At 37.6% G+C, this 24,014-nt stretch overlaps 1 protein-coding gene across 3 annotated transcripts in view; it reads right to left on the bottom strand.

The window, feature by feature from the left end:
• myt1b (myelin transcription factor 1b) overlaps positions 1 to 21,674 on the bottom strand; it is a 108,967-nt gene extending 87,293 nt beyond the window's left edge. The window contains exon 1 of one of the 3 annotated variants that reach the window (XM_089124147.1): positions 21,603 to 21,674. In XM_089124147.1, the coding sequence (XP_088980273.1) occupies positions 21,603 to 21,630 (28 nt within the window). In that variant the 5' untranslated portion in view covers positions 21,631 to 21,674. The remainder of the gene's footprint in view (positions 1 to 21,602) is intronic. The other 2 variants (XM_039652031.2, XM_039652029.2) reach the window with 2 other exon arrangements.
• Between the last annotated feature and the right edge of the window lie 2,340 nt (positions 21,675 to 24,014).

Genomic DNA, 24,014 nt, shown 5'->3' with positions numbered 1-24,014 from the left:
CGTGAGAGTCACGAATGCGCATCGAAGAACAGAGCAAGGCAACCATTTGAGCTTAAGACCCTTATTCATCATCTGGATTCGTTTAAAACCCTTTGAACAATTTGCAGTTTTCACTGAAATGGTCTTTTGGACCTTGAACCGTTTGGTTACCAGTAAAGTCCATTATATGGAGGAAAATCCTGGAATGTTTTCATCAAAAACCTTAATTTCTTTTCGACTGAAGAAAGAATGACATGGACATCTTGGATGACATGTAGGTGAGTAAATTATCAGCAAAAGTTTTTTTTAAAAAGTGAACTACTCCTTTAAGACCACCCCAAATGATTAAATGAACTGATAGACAAGATGAAATCCCTACAAAATAAAAAGATCCTGTGGCATGGATTTAATAGAGATTTAATGAAATGCTGCAACACTAAAAGATGCAAATCTGAAATTATTCAATCTTTTATTAAAATCAGGACTCTCTCCTGAGATCTATAAACAAGGAGAGAAGTACGGCCCAAATAATTATATGGTCATCACAGTAAGAAGCAACCTGGGCAAACAATTCTGTTCCATCATCAATGAGAGATTAGTTCAGATCATTCAAGAACACAAGATTCTTAAAGTAACACTATGTAGTTTTTCAACCTTTATAATATATTTCCAAGACCCTTGTGATGGTACATCGACTTACAAAAGGTTAAATGACACGTCTGCCATAGCCTGACGTGGTCTGTATCGCTTTTACTTGCAGTATGTCACTTCGGGTTTTGGGTAGTAACCGGAGCACAAAAAGAACTACAAAATTCGACTGCTTTACGGCTTACGTCACTTCCTCCATGACTTCCTCAAAATGTTTGTGGCCATTGCAAACATCCCAAGTCTCCCGCAAATTGATAACCTCTTCCTGATGCCCGCAAATTAGTTCAAATGTCCCAGAATCTAGAGTGCGCATGCGAGACAGAACATACTGCGCGGACAACATACATAGCGCATGTATGGCAGAGAGGGAGAGAGCCAGAGACCTTACCAGTGTGCCTCACGAAAACTAGTCAACCCCCTCGTCAACAATTCAGTCACCAAGATATACCTCCTTGAAATGATTCTTTTGCCATTGTTGATTCCAAAGCCGGTGCTGGATAAACAGCGAGTGTGCGCATGCGACAGTAGGCTGCAGTAGGCTAAATTATTTAAGACAGCGGTAATGGACAATTCCGCTTCCATCCTGTAGGGCGACTGCAGAGGAAAAGTTCCTTGGTGTTGCTTTAACAATCGTCAAATTGCATTTATGCCTAAACAGAGAACATCAAATCACATTTACGCACTCCACACACTCATGCAAACACAACCAGCAAACAAAAGATGGGAAAATATTTGGCTGTTTCATTGATTTTTAAAAAAAAGCTTTGATTCGGTATGGCATAATGGACTTTTTCTAAACCTAATCAAAATGGAGGAGGAGGAAGGACATATGACATCATAAAGGACATACAATGGGAACAAATGCGATGTTAAGATTAATAACAAACGTACTGATTATTTTAGTCAAACTAAAGGAGTCCGTCCAAGCAGCAACCTCAGCCTGACTCTATTTAATATCTATATTAATGAATTGGCATCAACACTTGAGAAGTCCTCTTGTCCTGGTCTGACCCTCGAGGACAGAGAAATCATAAGCCTCGTACACTGATGATCTCTTTATAAAGAGGGACTGCATCAAAGCCTCTCGCTTCTAGAACAGTATAGCAATGACTGGGCCTTAGCAATTAGCCAGATTTCCTATCTGAAATCCGGAAGAGAGCCGCAAAGTTCTGGTTCCATTTATCCGATACGCTGACAGAGTTACCATCAATACATTCTCAGATACAGAGCAGGGCACACAGAGAGTGACCCCATGCAAAATTTAGTGGAAAAAACATCAACTTAATTCAACAATCCAGTTCAGACACTCAAAAGTAAAAGAAATATGGAAAAAAAGAAGAAAATGTACGATTGGCAGATACAATTCACACAATTAAATAAAGTAAAATCCTTCCATAAAATAAAGTCTGATTATAAATTGGCACCATACCTGACCAATATTAGTAACTATGGACAGAGAAAGCTCATGACAAGGTATCGCATTAGTGACCACAGTCTGTGTGTGGAGATGGGCCGACACAAGCCAGAGGGCTCATGTGTTCACACTGCTCTGACGGAGTCGTAGAGGACGAGCTGCACTTCCTCACCGAGTGCAGCAAGTATAAAAACATCAGTCACTTATTTCAAACAAATAGCACAGATTTTACCTCAATTCCAACAAGCGAGCCTCATAAACAAACTGTATTATAGTTTGGGAGAGAGCAGCGCATTGTCTTCCTGCCATCATATGAGGGAAAAAAGCTGAACCCCATTTTCCCTTTAAACTACTCTCTCTCTCTGTATGTATTTTTTTAATTTTATTTATTCATTTATTTTTATTGTGATATATTGATGTACAGTATATTATGGATATAAGGGTTTGTACATGTCTATTACTTTGGCAATATTGTGGTATTTTACACAGTTATGCCAATAAAGCTCATTTGAAATTGAGATTGAGAGAGGTAAACCCCATTAAGAGCAATGAAAGACCTCCCGCTGCAGACAACAGAACTCACAGTCAGGCAGTGTAAGACTAATACAATACAAGTCACTAATTAGCTCCGCTGTTCCCCTGACATATGCTCCACAGAGAGAGAGAGAGAGAGAGAGAGAGAGAGAGAGAGAGAGAGAGAGAGAGAGAGAGAGAGGGGGGGGGGGGTTACAAAAGTAAATAGAGAAATATATATAATATTATATATATATATATATATATAAATTTAAATATTGTTAATATTGTTATAAATGTGGTCATCATACATTCTTGGCCAACTTTACATTTTACATAGGCCCTCTAAAAAGTGCAGACTTCTAATTTTACATGATTTGTCCCCACAATCAAAGCAGAAAATGTGTGCGAAACAAATCCGCACCTAACAAAATGCACACACATAATTGAAATGCAAAAAATAAATAAAATAATAATAATAATAAATGAGTTTCAATTCCTCAATTAATGGGTTAGGCATCATGAACTAACAATGAAGAACAATTTTACAGCATCTATTAATCTAGATTAATATTATTTTATTATTTGTCATTGTTAATTCATAATACATTAAACAATGTTCATTTATACAACTTAAAATGTCAAATTGTATTAGTAGTATACAAATTACCATAACCTAGATTAATAAATGTTGTAAAATATTGTTAGCTATTTCATGACATGTTAACATGTAGAATCCATATAATTCATTATTCATATCATAATGTTTGTATAAAAGATGTAATATAGTCATTATAAGTCAACTCAAGTGTTACCAGTAACCTTAGTTTAAATTCTTTAACAATGTACTCTGCAGGATAGTGACCTCAAATCATGACCCCGTCCTCTACTACGAGGGTTGACCATGGCGAGGCCAAATTCCATGTCAGAAGGAGGTAAACCAATCACCTAACGGCCTTGGCTACAGATGTGTTCATACGAACTGTATATTTATGATTGATTATTTGTTCTTTGAGGAGGGTGTTTATTATTTAGTTAATTAGTCTAAAAAGTCAATAAAAATCAAAGGCAACCCCCCCATCTCTCTTCTAATCTAATCTAATTATAGAAGCCACTCTCTTGTCCAATCAGCAGGGAGAGAGATTACTTCCCACCATATGGTGAGTCAGTGAGATCATATCCCTTATATATAATATACTGAGAAATGTAATCCTGCACAGATTGGGAAGTGTGGGAAGTGACCTTATCTAGTTTACATCCTGTTCAGAGATTGAATGCAAATCAACTCTTCTGAGAGTGTCCATTTAGTCCCGCTACAGGGAAGCAGATCAGTGAAAAACATTATAACTCCTGAATTTATTTTGTAAACTGATTATTCATATTATTAAATAACTCGATTTGGCCTTTTTTACAACATCAATAATATATAGTGCAGTAAAGAAACTCTAGCAATCTGCAAACAATGACATCATCTAACATGGCTCGAGCTGATTGGACTCAGCAGATTGTGCAGCCAATGAGCTTGCTGCCTAAATTTCAAATGGCTTGTGTCTTCTGTTTGCTGTGAGCAGTTTTGATGTGCGCTATCAGGAAACCTCCACCTCCCCCAGCTCCACCTGTATAGATTTGGTACTGGTATTTTCATGCATGATATATTTGCAGCTCTTTTATGCTCAGAACAGCATGTTTGTTTGGAAACAAGCAGCACAGACCTATTCCGCCAAGACCATTGGATAGTTCACCCAAAAATGAAAATTCTGTCAGTATTTACTCACCCTCATGTTGTTCCAACCCCATAAGACCTTCGTTCACCTTCGGAACACAAATTAAGATATTTTTGATGAAATCTGAGAGCTGGATCACTCCTCCATACTAGTCCATAGGCTTCTTGAGGAATTGAAACTTGCCGGACCCGAAAAAATATTAAAGACATCGTTAAAATACTTCAAGTGACTTCAGTGGCTCAATCTTAAATTTATCAAGTGACGAGAATACTTTTTGTGCGCAAAAACAAACAAAAATAACGACTTTATTTCAACTATTCACTATGGGCCTCTAGTCAGTTAACGTAGTGTGTTAGCGTAGAGCTACGTCACACGTAGGCTCACTATTGGTCGACGCTGGTCATGTGTGTGATGCGTGTGACGTACAACAACAGATCATACGCTGTTAAACTAGTAACCTGACTCGAGGCAGAGAGAGAAATGAATGAATTGAAAAAGTTGTTATTTTTGTTGCACAAAAAGTGTTCTCGTCGCTTGATAAAGTTAAGCTTGAGCCACTGTAGTCACTTGGAGTATTTTAACAATGTCTTTAATAACTTTTCGAGGCCTGCAAGTTTCAATTCCTCAAGACGCCTATGGGCTAGTATGCAGGAGTGATCCAGCTCTCAGATTTCATCAAAAATATCTTAATTTGTGTTCCGAAGATGAACTTCTGGCGTTGGAACAACATGAGGGTGAGTAAATACTGACAGAATTTTCATTTTTGGGTGAACTAACCCTTTAATATGGTCATATCCTTTCAACCCCTAGCTGTCATGACTGAACTATAGTAGAAAGAAAACAGGAAATATTGGCTACAAACCAAATCACGCGTGAGAAACATGTATGCTTAACACAAGATCACAACTTCTACATCCTGACATTTCTACTCTTTTGAATGTTATAAGACCTTTGGTGGTAAGCCCATCATCAACTATACATTGTATATAACATTGTACATGTTGTAGAAACACCACAAATGACATCCTCCTCAATATAATGATGGGTATAACACAATAGTAAGGACGATGCACAGAGGTTATTTTCCACTTGTGAAAGTGAACCAGCGTTCGGTAACAGTGTATTCGTAAATATAAGCTTGTGGATCGTTCAGAGGAAGTATTAGTGTCACCAAGACAGAAGGGCCATATAGACTGTACAACGAAACAAGCAGGAAGCTTGAGAGAAATAGAATACATTTTCCAAATCAATAATTATGAGGGCCAAGAGAAATAGGGCTGAAATCAAAGTAAGCAGCCATTCTGTGATGATGGTGATGAGCCATTCTTCATCATTTTGAAGATGTGTGTTTTTTTTAAACATTAATAAACAGTTAACAGAACCACCTTGAAATAGAGTGTAAAAACATCAATAAAATAATCCAAACAAAAGTGACAACAATATGATGATGAAAAAAAGAGGATCTGGTTATTGATGAGGTCTAGTTGAGTGAAACTGGGAAAGAGATACGACCCTGATCAATACTGAGCAGGTCAGTATCTCAAAGTGACTCTTAGTCATAATGCCGAACAAGCCACAGAGGAGCATGGGAGGGGAGGAAGAGAAAAAAAGGGAAGTAAAGATACTATCAGGGAAAATAAGGACCACCCGGACACCAGTCAGAACAAAATAACAGATCAGTGGCACTTTTTGATCCTGTAAAACAGACAGCTTTGTTTCGACGAGGCACAAAAAAGGACTACCGCTCTCCTGAAATGTCCAAAAACACACCGCTGGGGACGGAACAGAAGCAAACGAAAAGCTTCATCACAGCGAAACCCTCAGGCAAAACACTCCAGTTATCTTTCCAGCGCAGCACTTTGCAGAAAGGCTTTGGCCCTCGTGCAACACACACACAGAGGTGCCACCGCGTGCCGGTACGTTTCTAATCTCCCAGCCAATCCCTGCTCCGAGCAGCCCCGTTTATGTTCGCCCTCTGATGCTTTGTGCATAATGATGTCGAATCTCTTTTAGTTCCGAAATAAAGTTCTGCCGTGGACTGAAATTGCAAGAAAAACGCCCAAACGAAACAAAACGGGACACAAATTGCTCTCTTTGTGCTGCTTTATATAGGTCTGCTTAGCATTCAAGGGCAGGGCTGTTAGTGCGCATTGTGTTTGAAGCCCTGTGCACTTTGGTTTTAGATGCTGTGTGATAATGTAAGCCAATTCCCATTCCACCCTCCCCGTTTCATTCGCCTTATTGTTCTGCTATCCTCTCCCCCATCATAGAGGCAAAGTGCCTCCCGCTAACGCGGAGCTCCGTATTTAAATTACACAAGCAGTTTAAGAGCACACTGGGGAAATCGACAAGAAGGAGAATGGGAGGCTGTGTGGATGAGAGAGATACTACTGTATATTAAAGCATGAGAGAGTAAAATAAAAATAAATGAAGGGCGGGAGAGAGTGATCCATGATAGTTTGACAGTTTTCTTCCCTTCTGTTCAATCAGAGGCAGTGATGTGGAACTGTAGCGGGAACAAACAGCGCCTCACAACAAAGATGAAAAACAACTTGACTCTTCAATGATATTCTATAATTCAAAGCGTGGATTGCGCAAAAAAAAAAAAAAAAAAAAACCATCAAATCATAACCACAGGCCTGTGCGAGTTAAATAGCTATATAAATATGGCGACAGAGGTTAAATAGGAGAATTGGCCATTTTCTCCCCTCAGTTTGTTCAGTGTGGACAGATGAGTAAAATCTCTTTGGGTCTTGCTGGGAGGAGAAGAACTGAAAGCAATTTAATTTGTTTTAACGTGGCAAATAAGCACAATAACTTCTGCTTGACCCGCATGGGCCAGAGGAAACTGACAATCCCAGAATGCATCGCTGTGGTTGAGAGTGGATGTGTTTTGATTTGCATGTAAATTGCAGACAGGAGACTTTTTCATTCCAGAGAAGGTGTACTGTCTAACACTCATGCACTTGTATGCACACACTGACATGCACAGTGGTGGTGCAACATGAAAAATGCCATAAACACAGCTGTTGTAGGCGAAAACCTTTCCTCGAGGAGTCTTGCATACAGCTATACAGCTATAAAGGGTGCAGATGGGTTTTACGGTCTTAACCAGAATCACTTGGAACCTTGAAGTACTGACATCATTTCCAGTGAATTGATGGGATAGGAACACATTATTTGAATGATGCGATTCAGTCTTCTTCACGCTATGGGCATATAAACTAGAGGGCCAAAAGTATGTGGACACCTGAACACCACATCAATATGCATGCCTTCTGGGAAGGTTTATCACTAGATGTCGGAACACAGATGCAGAGATCGCTCTCATTCAGAAGGTCCAAAGGTCAAGGTGATACAACTGCCCTGATGTTACAATGAGAATGAAAAGAATGAAATGCTTGCAAAGAAAAAACACACTTCTTGTTCCACTGGAAAAAAAAGTATCCATTTTTTAAATAGCTATTATTTTTTTTAGAAAAAAAAAGATCAATTTTTAATTACTATTCGATCAAATTTTGCCCACTAAATTCATATGTTGTGACCGAATAAGTATAAATACATAAACACATATCATAGTGAGAACCCCACTAGACTCTCAAATCAATAGTTTTCCTTTTTTATTGCAATATTACATTGACCATCTAAATGGTCTTGGCAAACTTAAGGCCTTGAAATGGGCTGGGTTAGGGTTAGGGTTAGGGTTAGGGTTAAGGTTAGGTAATTTCCCCGTAGCCCTTTCCGGCCTTGTGGAGGTGTACAATTTTCTTGGCCATGTTAGTAGTTGGATTCTTACTTGTACGGGGTGGACAGGTGTCTTTATGCAGCTAGCGACCTCAAACAGGTGAATCTAATTTAGGATAATAAATAAGGCATTTCTAAATGTCAAGGAAGGATCCTTGGAAGCCGGAATTTCGAGGATGCTACGTCATCGACATCCGTCGAAGGACTGTTCCAATGTCAAGGATGCTCAGAATTTCAACCAAGGACTGAGTCCTTCGTTTGGAAAATATCCCATACACAGGGAATTATGCATATGTGTAGCCTTCGCGCTCTCAAATCACCCACAATCCTATGCGCAGCTTTGCTATCTTGTTAAAAAAATAAAAAATGTCAACCGTTAGCTGAGTCGGAGTGATAACGGCAATATGATTTCAAATGTAATTTTAGGGTAACACTTTATTTGAAGGGGTGTGCATAAGACAGACACTGTAAATAAACATAAACATGACATAACACCTGTCATGAACATGAAGGAGTCTTTATGAATATTTATGACTGTTGTCATTAAGTGTCATTCGGTAAATTATGACACTTTTAATGCAAAGTTGACAAATGTCTTTGTTATGACAACTTGACATTAACCAAGACAAAAATGTCTTTGTTATGACAACTTGACATTAACCAAGAAATCATTACTAGTCCAACGTATTCCACTTTACTTGAGGTAAGGGGAAATATTAATGACACTGTTGTTAAAGCAGTGTAAAACCCATAGTGTAAAAACCCATTGACAGTGTAAAAACCCATAATAACATCTTTATAACTAGTACAATGTGTTCCACTTTACTTGAGGACAAGTAAAATATTCATGTCACAGTTATAAAGGTGTTTATGTTTATGTTTATTATTTTGATCCCCATTAGCTGCTACATTAAGCAGCAGCTATTCTTCCTGGGGTCACAACATTTTAACATGACAATCAAAGTTAAAACCATCCATAACATATGACAGGGTAATGTAATGTTAACACAAAGCTAAATAACTTCTTTAAGTTTTATAATTAGACCAGTTATGACATATTTGTGACAGGTTGACAGGTTATGATTTTTCAGTTAATGTCAAGTTGTCAAAACAAAGACATTCTTGTCTTGGTTAATGTCAAGTTGTCATAACAAAGACATTTTAAACAATGTCAATTTTGCATTAAAAGTGTCATAATTTACAGAATGACTCTTAATGACAACAATCATAAACATTCATAAAGACTCGTTTATGTTCATGACAGGTGTTATGTCATGTTTATGACAGTGTCATGTCAGTCTTATGCACACCCCTTCAAATAAAGTGTTTTAACAGCTAGATCATGTTGCGATGGACACAGTTCAGTTCACTCCAGTAATGTAATCATTTTTAAATGAATAAACTTCTATTTTGTGACAAATTATTGATTTATTTGGTAGGTAGCTATGTTATAAGTGGGAAAATGTATAGCGAGGGGGTTGTTACAGCGAATACAACATCTTCAGGGTGATTCAACAGCCTTCCACTTAATTCGTGTTAGAGTTTGCGGGGTTGTATTCGCTATAACAACCACCTTGCTATACAATATCTCTTACTATATGTATTTATTTCTATGAGGGCTGACAAGACAAAATAAGGACTGTCAAGTGTGTTTAAACAGTGCGGTACAGTAACCAAACCAGTAGCACTTCCATTTTTGCAGCGCCGAAAGCGGACCTTTCACTGATGTAATGACGCAATGATGTGTACTTGCTAGCCTGTTCCATTTATGTGTTCTCGAATGCTAAAGATGAGCCTCGTCTAGCCTCTGAAGGAAATGACTTGGAAGGACCCGTCCTGCCAAGGAACAATCCTTAACATTGAGAAACACCCATGGAGTGGAGGTGGACATTTTAAAGGCAGACTCTTTGATGGTCAGAATTCTAGCTGATAGACAGGTGTTCAAATACTTATTTGCAGCTAATAGTTAAAAAAATAATAAAGTGTAAAACCAAAATATAAAATACTTGATTATTAAAGAACATGACAAAACATCTCTTTAAATTCAAAGTTATTAAAGTGAAATATAATTTTAAAATGTACATGCATACTGTATAATTGCAGTATCATAACGTAATGGACCGAGTTCCACATACACAGCACATGTGTGAGCGCAAGGAGAAATGTCTGTGGAAGCAGGCACGCTCTTGAATGCGTTGTTAATGTCTGATCATCCAGAAGCTCCAAGGGGCTTTTAGCACAGTGCTTTCAGGAGAACCGGGAAGGAAAAAAAAAAATCCTTACACAAGTGAGCTCCCATTAACGCGTACATACAAACACTACTCTCAAGCCTTCGTTGGAACACACAGGTCGGCATGTATATCGGCAGGCAGGCAAAACAGCGTGTTCTTTCCTTTCATCTTTGCAAGGTAATTATGGAGAGATAATCTGAGTCCTGGACCCCTTAGTTGAGGCCAATCTGGCCTCTAACAGGAGCCAGGACTAAAAGGTCAAGAGTGAGTTTCAGTGCCGGTTCTGCAATGCACGATTTGTCCTGTGGTGGTAATGATGAAAAGAGTAATTTCTTGTACTCTTATCTTTTGAACATTCACATATTGCTTCTCATAAACTGAAATAGTACCAAATACACACAGTCATCTTTTGCCTAAATGCTATAGCAGCATGGTCATTCCTACAGTCTGGTGGATTTGGAAGAACATAGGTTGCAATGGTCTTCACAATCAACTTGGGCTCACGATTTGTCAGGGGAACACAGCCCAGGTTTGTTGAGAAAAAAAATCAATTAAATTATTATTATTTTTTTTTTAGTCTTGTCAGATACAGAAAATGTCTGTTTATCACAAATACACACTGGTCATGCTCAGGCTAACATTACCTAAAAAATCTTGACCAAATATTTCACATACACTCTTAAAAAAAGAAAGAAAAAAAGGCAATGCAACAGAAGATATTTGCAACAGAAGAATATTTGAATAATCTAAAGAACCATTTAAGCAGTGGAAAGGTCCCATGGAAGTTACAGGTTCTTCATACAGTAGATTCATCAATGCCAATAAAGAACCTTTATTTATTCATATTCTAGAAAATTTGCCCACCCTGTTACATGGCATTTTTTTTACAATGCAAAGTGTAACAGGGTGGAAATTTTAACTTAATCAAGCCCATTACTATGTGTATTGTGTATTAAACTTGGAATTAAATTGATCATTTGAATTTAATTCAACAAAATTATATATATATATATATATATATATATAGTTTGAGTGGGGTTCAAATGTTATCATGTTATGTTTTTTTCAATAGTTAAGTTGTTCGAACTTGTCCACTTGGTAACACTTTACAATAAGGTTTGTTAGTTAACATTAGTTAACTACATTAGTTAGCACAAACTAATATGAACTGCACTTATACAGCATTTTCTCATCTTTGTTAATGTTAATTTCAACATTTACAGATACTTTATTAAAATCTTGTTCACATTAGTTTAAGCACTTTGAAGTAACATGGACAAACAATGAATATATTAATTTTTATTAACTAACATTAACAAATAATTTGTAATAAATGCAGTAACAAAATGCTTATGGTTAGTTAATGTTAGTTAATAGATTAACCTTATTGTAAAGTTTTAGCGTAATCTTTAATCACATTCTTCTGAATTTGGGAAACTTTATAAGGCAGCCAAGAGGTTTCTTGTGAAAGCAACAGGCCTTGCAGTAGTTTTATTTGATGTGGTCAACTTGACAAACTCACTTATTCAATAGTTGTTAAATTGCAGACCACCACACGTGTACTTAAAGACTACTGGGATTTTTTTATTTTATTTTTTTGGTCTGCAAAGTTGATTAGTATAATTTTTGCTTTCACTGTTGCAACACTCCAGAGCATATTTGAACTGCATGTTTTTTTCGCCCCCACACATTAAATATTTCTTTTCAAAAAGAGCTATGGGAAAATGAATGAAATGGGAAAGGAAAGAAATGAGAGATGTTGAGTGGAATGGGCAGATACATGTAACACTTCAGCTATTTACTTTTCTCTTCAGCATACCATTCTGATTCAACCTTTCAGTCCATTACCTTTGTCCAAAGATGCAGGAAACGAAAACTCACACCTTGCAGCCTTCAATTTATCTTTTTAAACCTTAAACATTCAACCATCAGTCCCTAGAACTGTACGGTCCTGTAATCAGCAGATAAGACAGAGGCTCTCAGACTATAAAGATATGCTATATTCAGGTTTCCTGAACATTTTTCATTTAAAAATTCCCTACTTTTCCAGACTTTCCAAAACTCTCTGTAGATTTTTACACCATATTTAAATACCGCTATTATGCTTTTTTGTTATATTATGCTGTTTTTCCTTTCATGCAATGTATTATGCAGCTGTCTGAATGTAAACAATCTGCAAAGTTATGAAGACAAAAGAGCATGATAAATAAAGTTATTGTCTCTCAAAAGAAAGAATAGACTCTGAACCGCCTAAACGAGTCTTCAGGAACTTAAATCGCACTATCATGACGGCTACATGTCACTGGGTAATATATTTGCCTTTATATATATTGCTGTAGTATCAGAAGGAAATCTCAGTTTACATTTCCAAACATTTCTTTTGCCAATAATTGTAATAATCCAGTGAGATGTATGCATAAGGAGTTCGACAACAGTTGGTGATCCACACAGAGATGATTTCATCATCATCGAGTCCATCTGTGATTAAAAGAAAAAATACTACTAAGTCTAGAAGAACTGCAGGAACGTCTCCAAGACGCTTGAAGAAACCTTCCAAATCTACCTGAAAAGATGTGTTAGCTGTGTTACCTCGACAAATCTATTGTGTAACAGTTTGCACACTCAGCCCCCTCAAGGACAGAGCCCAACTGCTCCTCACACAGGTTGTGAGTTTCACCAGGTGTAAGAAACCTCTTACACGTGTCAGCACACTTCCTGAAACGTTTGTTGGCTTGATTTTCCGTAATTCATAGTACTAGCAAAACAGTCCCTGAAGACAAAAAGACCCTTTTATACTTCCTGGTGTCACTAGCAGGTTACGTCATACCTGTCGCCGGCCAATATGATTGCCGTGATACAGTACTTCAGTTATCAGTCATGCTGAGGTGTTCCCCTATAGCGTCATTGATGCAGTGCGAGTTCCCTTTCAAAAGGGGCTGATGGTGCAGTAGGTTGCTCAAGTTTAATGGTTTCGGCTGTGCACAAGTCTGTATATTTTTTATTTTTGCAATGGTCCTTTTAGAGGCTTAGTAATACAGTATAACGCGTATAACCTGCATTTTTGCATAATTCATTCAGTTGCTGTGAAACACACTTCTTGCATGATCAATTTATTTTCATTCAATTCTTAATTTTCTATTATATAAAACAAAATATTTGTCCATACTTTTACAAACTGCATAGGAACCCTATATGTTCCACACAGCAGAAAACACTGCTCAGCTGCCAAGCCAAGGATGGGTGGAAAAACATTACAACAACAAGTGGGTTAGGCAAGATTTTAAAAAAGCCAAGCTATTATTGGGAATTTCCTGAATTCAATACAGTAAATCCTTTTAAAATATAAATAGGCGAATTACAATTTTAAAATTGAGTTTAGATAAATCTTCTAAAGTGGCTGAAGTGGAACTTCATGGACCATCAGCAGTTTTTATTCAGTTCTCACTCATCGAAAGAGAGAGGCGAAATGGTTTATGGCCATATCTAGGCTTTGCCAAATTGGTTTTTCATAAGTTTTCACAGCTAGCTTAAAAAAGTAAAACTGGGCTCCTCAGTTCTATTGTAACAGACTAAGTCAATATGAAAAAAAAAAGACATTCTTGGTATTGTTGTGAACAAAATATTGGTGTACATTACTCCAAAAAAAACAAAAAAAACAACAACAACGTTTGAATAATCCTTCATGTAAACACAACAAGCTTCCTTTTCTGCTGACATCATCAAGTCCTCTTATTTTAACTCCAATACAAAGACCACGGCTGCATCCGAAATCACATATGTGACAAAAGAAGAATGTCCGTATTCACAATACTCATAAAAGAGTTGCCAAAATGTACCCAGATGACCTACAACTTCCTGCAAAATTCCGAAGTGTGCATACAATGGACACTTTACCATCCCATGAGGCCATGGGACAGGGATTATGAATGGATGTGAAGAAGTGCAACTGACACTGGTAGGTCATGTGATGACACATGGCAAATGTAATACGTCCAGTCACATTACATTCATACACACATTCATAGGCCCTGTTCCAAAATCCGCACTTGCGCCCTTCTGCCCCTCAATGCACGTTCTCGCTAAGGGGTGCAAGACCGTAGGGTGTCCCGATCCTCTAATAGTGGTCTTCAGGGGTGATCATAAGGGCACTTAAAGGAGTAGTTCACTTTTGAAAAAACTTTTGCTGATAATTTACTCACCCCCATGTCATCCAAGATGTCCATGTCTTTCTTTCCTCAGTCGAAAAGAAATTTAGGTTTTTGATGAAAACATTCCAGGATTTTTCTCCATATAACGGACTTACAGACGGTCCAAGGTCGAAAAGACAGTTAATAACAGTTTCAGATGCAGCTTCAAATGTCTTTAAACGACACCAGACGATGAATAAGGGTCTTATCATGCGAAACGATCGGTTATTTCAAAACTTATTCCAAAAATGTAACTTTTCTAAGGACATGCTAGCCTTGCTCTATTCTGTGAGGCACGTTTGTAACGTCACGTAATACGTAATTACGTTCAAAAGGTCACGGGCGACGTAGCCGAAAGTACAGAGTCAGTGTTTACAAGTTGAACGCATAGGTTGAACGTGCAAACTAGCTCAAACGCCGTTTACAAAAAAAGGAATTAAAAGTTAAAACAATGATGTCGAACGATTTTGATTCTGTACTTCCGGCTACGTCGCCCGTGACCTTTTGAACGTAATTACGTATTACGTGACATTACAAGCGCGCCTCACAGAATAGAGCAAGGCTAGCATTTGTCCTTAGAAAAGTTACATTTTTGAAATAACCGATCGTTTCGCATGATAAGACCCTTATTCATCGTCTGGTGTCGTTTAAAGACATTTGAAGCTGCATCTGAAACTGTTATTAACTCTCATTTGGACCTTGGACCGTCTGGTTCCCATGTAAGTCCATTATATGGAGAAAAATCCTGGAATGTTTTCATCAAAAACCTTAATTTCTTTTCAACTGAGGAAAGAAAGACATGGACATCTTGGATGACATGGGGGTGAGTAAATTATCAGCAAAAGTTTTTTCAAAAGTGAACTAATCCTTTAAAGTGCACATCAGACCTCACTTTGCTATGGGATATTAGCCAGAATTCTTGTAGTGTTGTGACGTTTCAAACAGCTAACCAATGGGGGAAAACGGTGCGTGAACGAAAATGAACAAATCTTTTTTTGAGTCAATTTGTTCATTTCCTTCTTTGAATGAACCAAATGACTCGAAAAAACATTGGTTTATTTTGATGAACGAGTTCGAACAGGAGAGTCACAAACGCGCATCACAGAACAGAGCAAGGCGATCATTTGAGCTTATAAAATATAAACTTTGTTATTTATTTTTGAAACGAGCGATCGTTTCACTAGATAAGACCCTTATTCATCGTCTGGAATCGTTTAAAGCCCTTTGAACTATTTTAAATTTATATATCACACTGTGACTTCATTTCTTATTTTAAACTTCGTCTCACAATTATCTTTTTTACATGCTTTCATAAACAGGCATGCAATAGAAACCTCATTTGTGTGTAAGGGAGCACAACGCAGAGAATGTAAAATATATATATTTGCATGCCTACCTGTACACACACACACACACATTTCTCCATAAATGTGTTTTTTTAATAACAGTTGTCTCATTTGGCAATAAATATTGCATTTGACTCTCACAGATGGAGGTCCCTCTGGAACAGACATAGAGAGTGCAGAAGTCTGCTTTAGGGCATGATTCTTATTTCACACTTGCAGTGTATGCGTCTGTGAATAAGCATGCTTTCCAGGGCAAGGCCATGTGACAAGTGTGTGAATGAATCATACATGTGTGTTCATGCGGTCGTATATGTCTGTGTTACGTGTGCGAGAGAGCGAGCGACTGTAATAGATGAATCACGCATCAGTGGTCCGGTGTATTGTATCTAAGAACTACAGCGTACGACTACATGTGAGTGAGTGTGTGTGTGTGAAAGAGAGGTGATAATCCCTGTCTGTAATGTCATTCATAGGAATAGGTTGATCAGTTCGGGCACAAGTGGCAATATTGCCAGTGTGCTGGAAGAATTGTGTCTGTGGGGAAGTAGGGGATTCTTGAAAATAGAAAGTAGACATTCAAGGACTCATGAGGGATTATACACTCACACTTCCCCTTTTGTTGCTAAGGCTTAAACCAAACTTCACATTAAACCAAAAGTGAAGGAGCTCATTGCACATGAGATACTGTGGCCCAGATCTTGCCTGTCTGTCAATTTTTTTAATGAACCAATTAAAAGTGTGCATAATAGAGCGCCTGAAAGCTGCATGCAGGGCTAGATAACATAATATTCACTTCGTTAACATTTTTAACTGCTGGTAAGGGCAGCACTACTGGAACAATAAATGCATAAATAAAGCAATTTGAATGGGTCAAGCTAAGAAACAATAACCTCCTCTCAGTTAAGGCCCGCTCACATAATTGTTCTAATTCTCTGAGAAAAGTCCAAAACACCACTAAAATGATAACAGAGGAACGATATCATTGGAATCACTTTCATAACGATTTTTTTTCCCAGCTAATGAACAATGAAAACATTGACAGCCAATCAGAATCCATCCTGCTTTCACGCTCTTGAGCATTTAAAGTGGCTGATGACTTTATACCAGTGGAAATTGGAATATTAAATGAAGGCTAAGCAACTCCTTGTGAGAATACCTTTTATATTGACATTGTGTATAACTTGAAAATTTTGTTTTTTATAAGAGACCAAAGGAGAATTTCTATATTGGTGGACAAATAAAGTTAAACTAACTAAATAATTAACTGCAGAGCACACTTAAAATAAACTAAATGTTATTTCTGTTGGTGTATATGACACTGCTGACTATATCAGTTGTTTGCGTCAAATGACTTTACTAGTCATGAATCAATCGACAGAAAGGAGAGACATACTTCTTATCCTTGAGTGGCACAAGAGGATCAACCGGGCAAAAGTAATATTGACAGTTTTGATTTTTTCACGACAATTGATATTTGATGCATACCAAAGCCACTGTTTCCAGAGATCACTTAATCATATGCCTTAGCATCCATAGTGCCTTAAACTCCAGCAGGTCTACAGATACAGATAAACTGGCATTCCCATTAGAGCACACATTACACTCCGATGACAACAATTAACACCAAGCAAACTGCTCGCTCAGATGCATACATAACATGCACCCAATGGGAAAAAAAAGCCCACAGCGAAAGATGACATATGGCGTGAGCAATTTCCCTCTCAATTTCAGCTCCAGCTCCAACTGATGTTTTCATGTGCCAGAAAATAGACGTTCCCCCTTCACTCCCCCCCTTCTGAAAGTCATCTGCTCCGTGAGCAGTAAGCACCATCGCGGCTTGCAGACCCAAATGAGAGCATACAAATGATTTGTGGCACCATCGTCCCGCAAAGGCACCGGAGAACGGAAACGGGGAAGGAGAGGAGGAGGAGGGGAAAGAGGAGAGAGGGAGGAGACGTGAAGGGGGAGATAATGTCACTTTCACCTTGTATTCCTCCGCCAGCCCATAATGCTCATTTTTCCCCATTTTCACAGCAAATTTGTTTCAGTAGCAGCGGCCAACCCCCCAACCAGAGCAAATGAGTGAGAAATGAGGGAGCGAACGCAAACGAGAGGGAGGGCAAGAGCGTGGGGTGCAGTTGGGGGGTGAGTGGGCTGAATTTGCACAGTGACCTTTTTCTGATCCAATCTCACTGATGAATCCTAATGAAGGATTTAATAAAATCACACTTTACAATCTGTCTCTGCATCAAAGCGTGGAATCACATTCATATCAGACCAACTGCGTACACAAGCTCGATGAAATAAATATCAGATCTAAACCTGTGTGTGCGCTGGCCTTGTCGGTGGGAGGAGGCGGGGGATGTGGGTTGGTACAGGCCTCCGAAATTGGCCAGACTGAACAGGCAATGCCTGGGCCATTTGTTCCAGATGCGGTCTAAAATCACATCTCATCACTTTCATTTAGGCCTTAATGAGTTAGCCGTCAACACGCCACACAATTCCACACTGACGTTCACACAGTTGAAAGTTTGTTCAAAGGTTACTTCAATTGGTAATGGTGGTGAAACTATTATTTCTCGGAAAAAAAGTTTTGAAACAAAAGTGTCATCTTGCGGCAAAATAACATGGACTAAACAAGAACTATTTCAATATTGTTAGCATTTTCTTAATTAAAATTACCTCGCGAATATGAGAAAGGCATCGAATGTGTACTTCAGAATCTCAAAAGAGGCTGAAAGTCATCGGGGTATTTAACAACTTTTCGTATTTTCGTTTCAGGTTTTAAGGTGTCCTGTTACAGTGTAATTATACAATTAAGTACTGTGTAATATTAATTGACAACATGTAATATGGAGATTTTTGGTTAGGGGTTACTTGCTAAATATGCTTAATTTACTTTTACCACCATACTAAATACACAAGGACACAATGTGTGACAAGGACACTTCAATTCTCTCCAATTCTGACAATTCTCTCATGATTTTTGGTTCCCAGCATTCTTTAAAATATCTTCGTTTGAGTTCCACAGAAGAATGAAAGGCATGCAGGGAAAGTTTGTCATTGCAAACCTGTGTGCCTTTTATTCTTCTGAGGAACTCAAACGAAGATATTTTGAAGAACGCTGGGAACCAAACAGTAGTTACCATTGATTCCATATGGACAAAACACTTTCTCAAAATATCTTCTTTCAAGCTCCACAGAAGAAAGGAAGTCATGCAGGTTTAGACCAAAATGAGTACATTTCATGTTTGGGTGAACTATCCATTTAAACAATTTTAGTCATTTTCAAGATCATTTGTAAATATAGAATTTTTTTTTTTTTCACAGACTTATTTGATGTCTGCTTTTGTGTCCCATTGTAGAAAGTAAGTCATAGAGGTTTGGATACGAGTCAAATGCGATTACATTTATTTATTTATGGTGTGTGTGTGTGTATAAATGATTGTGCCTTCTGGATTTAAGGCATGTTAGTATTCTTCAAAACAATGGGAAAGGTAGGACTGCAACATATCATAAGAAACATGGCACTTCTCAGACTTCCAGCTAAAATGAGTGTTCTATGAAGAAGTGGCAATGTATTCTTTGCAATGCTGACATCTGGTGGACAAAGAAAGTGACAACAGACAGTGAGCAGAGAGATTGTATGAGATGATCTTAATAATATAGAACACAAAAGCATAAAAGTTGTTAAACTAAACTGGTATTGTGTTTCTACTTCCACATGTACATGGGTGGAAAGAGGTGGTGTGGTCACTGTATACAGTATGTGTGCAATCTGAAAATCAAACTGTGTGACCAGTTCAGCGAAATGCCAGGACTTACTGACTCGATATGAAATATCCAATACGCGATTTCTCACTGATTACAATTTAAATGACATTCACTCAAACAGGAGTGAGACTGACAGAGACATTGAGAAAGGGTTATCTATAATCCATCCATCCATGTATTCACTATAGGGCGTGTGTAATCCACAAGTTTTTATTGATGTATCCAGAAGAGTGGCATGTCCATCATGACGGTCTAATCTCTGAGGTAAACATGCTCTGAAATGGAGGTCTGTTCCGCATCTTTATCCAGGGAGCACTCATCACAATAAGTACTAATGCCTTTAGAAACTGCACCTCAGTAGCCACTGATATGCTCCTATCGAAAACAGAACACTTAAGAGTTTCCCCATCCATGTCCACTAGGCTCTATTCTGCACACTTTCTTCTCAGAAAAGGCTGAAATATTTGCTAAAAGCTTCTCTTCCAGCCCTTTTGTCCATCAGAACAAATCCAACCTCAGGCTGCTGCTATAGTGGCTAAAGCATAATAAATTATTCACCCCTCTTGTAATTAATGGTCTATGCTTTCAAGTGCAGCTCTAAATTGGTATGTTTTATGGGGTCCTATGAAACTGTTGTGCAAATCAGTCCAGCATCTCACTGAAGGCCATCCGCAGTGATTTCTTCATGCGGAAAATCTAATTCATAAATGCCAAGTGGGAGCAGTTGCAAGGAAAATGTGTTTTCTCATACAACACACATACTGTTATGGTGAGGCTTGACATTGTAAAAGTGGGAAACTGACTTAATACAATCTATATATGATTTGATACAATCGACACGTAACAAGCAGCAAAAGAAAAACAATGAAAGAAAAATGTTGAAAATAAGCATAGGATTAAATGCACTTATAATATACACTTCATTAAAGGGACAATGTGTACTTTTTAATGTATTTTATAATTTAAAATCAATATTTTTATTCATAAATATTTCCTCAATGGTGTACAACTCTGCCAATTATCTGACTTATCCTCGTATATATATATATATATATATATATATATATATATATTTTCTTTATATACATGGGAAGGGTAGGTCCATGGAGGCTTCCATGTAGTTCCGCCATATTGAAAAACTATAAGCAGAGAGGGACATACAGTTCAAGGCCGGCGTGTTTCTACAATGCGTTTTCTTTCAGAGCCAGCGTGACAGGACTGAACGCAACAGAAACGGAGCAAAGCAGTGAGTTTATTTTATAGACAGATGAACATTTATAGTTAAAAGTTAATGATGATATCTAACAATGCACATACTTCGTTGTGCCAAGTTGCTGTTCGTTTGAAATAAATAACCTATTCACCCGAAGGAACACTGTGCTATTATAGCTTTTTGGTACATAATGGCTACTGTAAAAAGCGAAGCGCAGGAGAGCACAATTCGTTTTGAAAGCGTTTCCTATACATTGTCCCTTTAAGTAAAGGCATGAATCTCAGAAAACTATCAAAAAAATGTCTTGGCCATATTTCATTTACTGTAAATATAAACTAAAAAGATACACTAGCCTACTATTCAAAAGTTTGGGGTTGGAAAGATTTTTTTATGTTTTTGATGCAATGCCTGCATTTATTTGATTAAAAATACAGTAAAAACAGTGAGTATATTGTGAAATATTATTAGTGAAATATACAAAAATATTGTGAAATATTATTATAATTTGAAATAACCATTTTCTATTTTAATATATTTCAAATTGTGATGTCATTACTCCATTACTCTAGTGTCACATGATCCTTCAGAAATCATTCTAATAAGCTGATTTGCTGCTCAAGAAACATTTCTTATTATTACCAATGTAGAAATATTTAATATTATATTTAAAAGTTATATATATTTTTTTTTTTGACTCCAATATTTTAAACAGTATATTACTTGATTTTTTTTTTCTAATTCAAAACAAAACATTTTTGCATTAGTATCATACAAATCGGATGAAAATGTGTTTGTGATAAATAATTATTAGTGGAGTTTTTCGTTTTACCTTTCTCTGATACCTCAGTGTCTTCCATGACAGTTCTCGGCTCTTTGGATTGACCGTCTGCTCTTTGACTCTGATTGGCCTCTCATGCATCACTGGTCACTCTGCAAAAAGACAAGAGACATTAAGTCACTCATTTTTCAAAACAACCTGAAGGGGAGTGATGTGTGTGTGTGTGTGTGTGTGTGTGTGGGGGGGGGGGGGGGGGTGTTAGGGGGTTTAGACAGAAGAATGCATCTCAGTGCCATAAAGAAGATTGCTGGATCAAAGCCCACTCAATGTCTCTCATCTGACCACTACTGTTGTGGCTTCAGTTCAAGCAAATAAATTGACCTTTGTAAGCACTGCAAGCTTCCTATAGCTTGATGTCCTTTTCTGGCTCTCTTTCATTTCATGTCAAGTTACAGCACAGTGTTTTCAACTAATATTTTTTCAGCACCCGCTGTGAATGAGAAAATAGCACCTGCACCTATTGTTTGCATGGATCTTTCCTCTATCATGCATCAGCACACATTATCTCATCCTCTGTTTGTTCTGTTTGTTACCACCATCATGACTCACGCTGAACACATTCTTCTATTCACTTAACAGGACAAAAACACAATTTTATAAAAATCTCTCCAAGGCAAGTTAATCCCGCCATCGCCCAAATTAAAACTGGGCAAAAGGTTAAGCTCTATGGTGGCATTGCTTTTGTGTTAAACATTAAAGAAAATACATCAACTAACTACTGTCAATTCAACATCACTATAGTTGTTTTGTTCTCTAAAACGTTCACTAAACGTTTGAAAAAAAAAGAGGAAATCCAAACTTACCTTGACTGACAGATGTAGCTACAGTTTTCACATTGTAGAATGTGTACTTAAGAGAGATGGTCTGAAAATGACGAATTCAGCACAAGCTTTACTTTTATCATCAACTCTGAGAAGATTCAGACACTCTGAATAGTTTCTGAGGAACTAAAGCACCACGGCACACAGTGACAGCAGAAATAGAAAAAGTTCTGCTTCTGAAAAAATAATAATGCCGTCTTTTACAGAAGCGAAGCGGAAGAATGGGGGGAAAGTCACAATGTATCGGAGTGTAAAAAAAAAAAAATGGAAAGAAAATATACAGCCCAAAGCTCTGACACTGTGCAGCGTACTTCCCCCAATAATGGACAGTATCCCAGTCCTCAAGCAAGTTTCAAATAGCTTAGTGTGTGTGTGTGTGTGTGTAAACTTTACTTAACATCACACTGCGATAAATTGAGCAAAGATGATCCACGGATCTCAGTTCTTGTCTAGTCTAATCTGTAATGTTCTATTTGTATCAGATCTCAGAGTATGTTTAGCGTCTACATTTGTATTTCAGTACAGATTAAAGAGATGTACAATTAGTAGGCTGCCGCTCGTGAGCATGAAAGACGTTAAAAACATGTTTCCAAAACCTTTTTCAAGATCAGTCTCGTGTCAAATTAAGTTTAAGTAAATAAACACTGCCAAACAAGCTCGACTGCTTTGTCCCAGACATAATTCAGGAAGAGTGTAACGTCCCATTACATTAGGCAGTTGAAAGTGAAAAGTAAAGTTCAAAGTGACTTCAGCTGCAACAGCCCAGCGCCTCGGGCAACACTGACACACAGAGGCTCAGTTCAGCACTGCCGGCCGTTACAGCTGCACATCTTGTGACTTTCTTAAACAGCTTCTTTCCTATTATCAAATACTTTGGATTTAACAGGAAAAGACCCAAACTACAAAAATCAGCGGTGTGGAAAACACAAGGCTAAAACCAGGTTAAAGATCGGTTTAGGTCTAACCAAACAGTCCAAACGTTCTAACTCTCTCTTACATTTGAGGATCCAGTATATCCATTTCTAAAAAGTAACTTGTCTCGGACAGAACAACATTCAGACAAAAATCAAGTAAAACACAACAAATATAAACTCTTACCTCCCCTTGTAGCATGACATCTGTTGTTGTCTGTTAAAAACTGTGAGGTTCTGGGACAAAGTAAAAGCCTTGCTGTGATTTCCATATGCAAACACTAAGGGGAGTTCACCTGAAATTCAAATCGAATGCATACAAGAAGCAATGTTTATTTATGTTGTGTCCAATCTATTTTGAATGTATTTGCATATCTTTAGCACATGCTTCCAGAGAAACTATGGACTCTGCTTTCTCGTACCTTTCCCTACAATACTTACTTGCTGTAGACAGGTACATTATTATGTTGTTATTATTATTATTGCCTTGGGGGGCGGATGTTATTTGAACATTATTTTGTCTTGGATTACCACTTAGAGTGAATACTGCACAGATTTCCAGTTAATGAACTGTGAAATGTTAAAAGTCAATCAAATTTAATTTAGTTTGTGAAAAAAAAAGTGACTGTTAATGAGAATAACCAATATAATGCAAGCCGAATTCGGCTAAT

This window comes from Pimephales promelas, chromosome 20, assembly GCF_988280905.1.
Source record: "Pimephales promelas chromosome 20, fPimPro1.hap1.1, whole genome shotgun sequence".
NCBI classification, from domain to species: Eukaryota; Metazoa; Chordata; class Actinopteri; order Cypriniformes; family Leuciscidae; genus Pimephales; species Pimephales promelas.
Note: the sequence above shows the minus strand (reverse complement) of the source record. Positions and strands in the feature narration are given on the sequence as shown.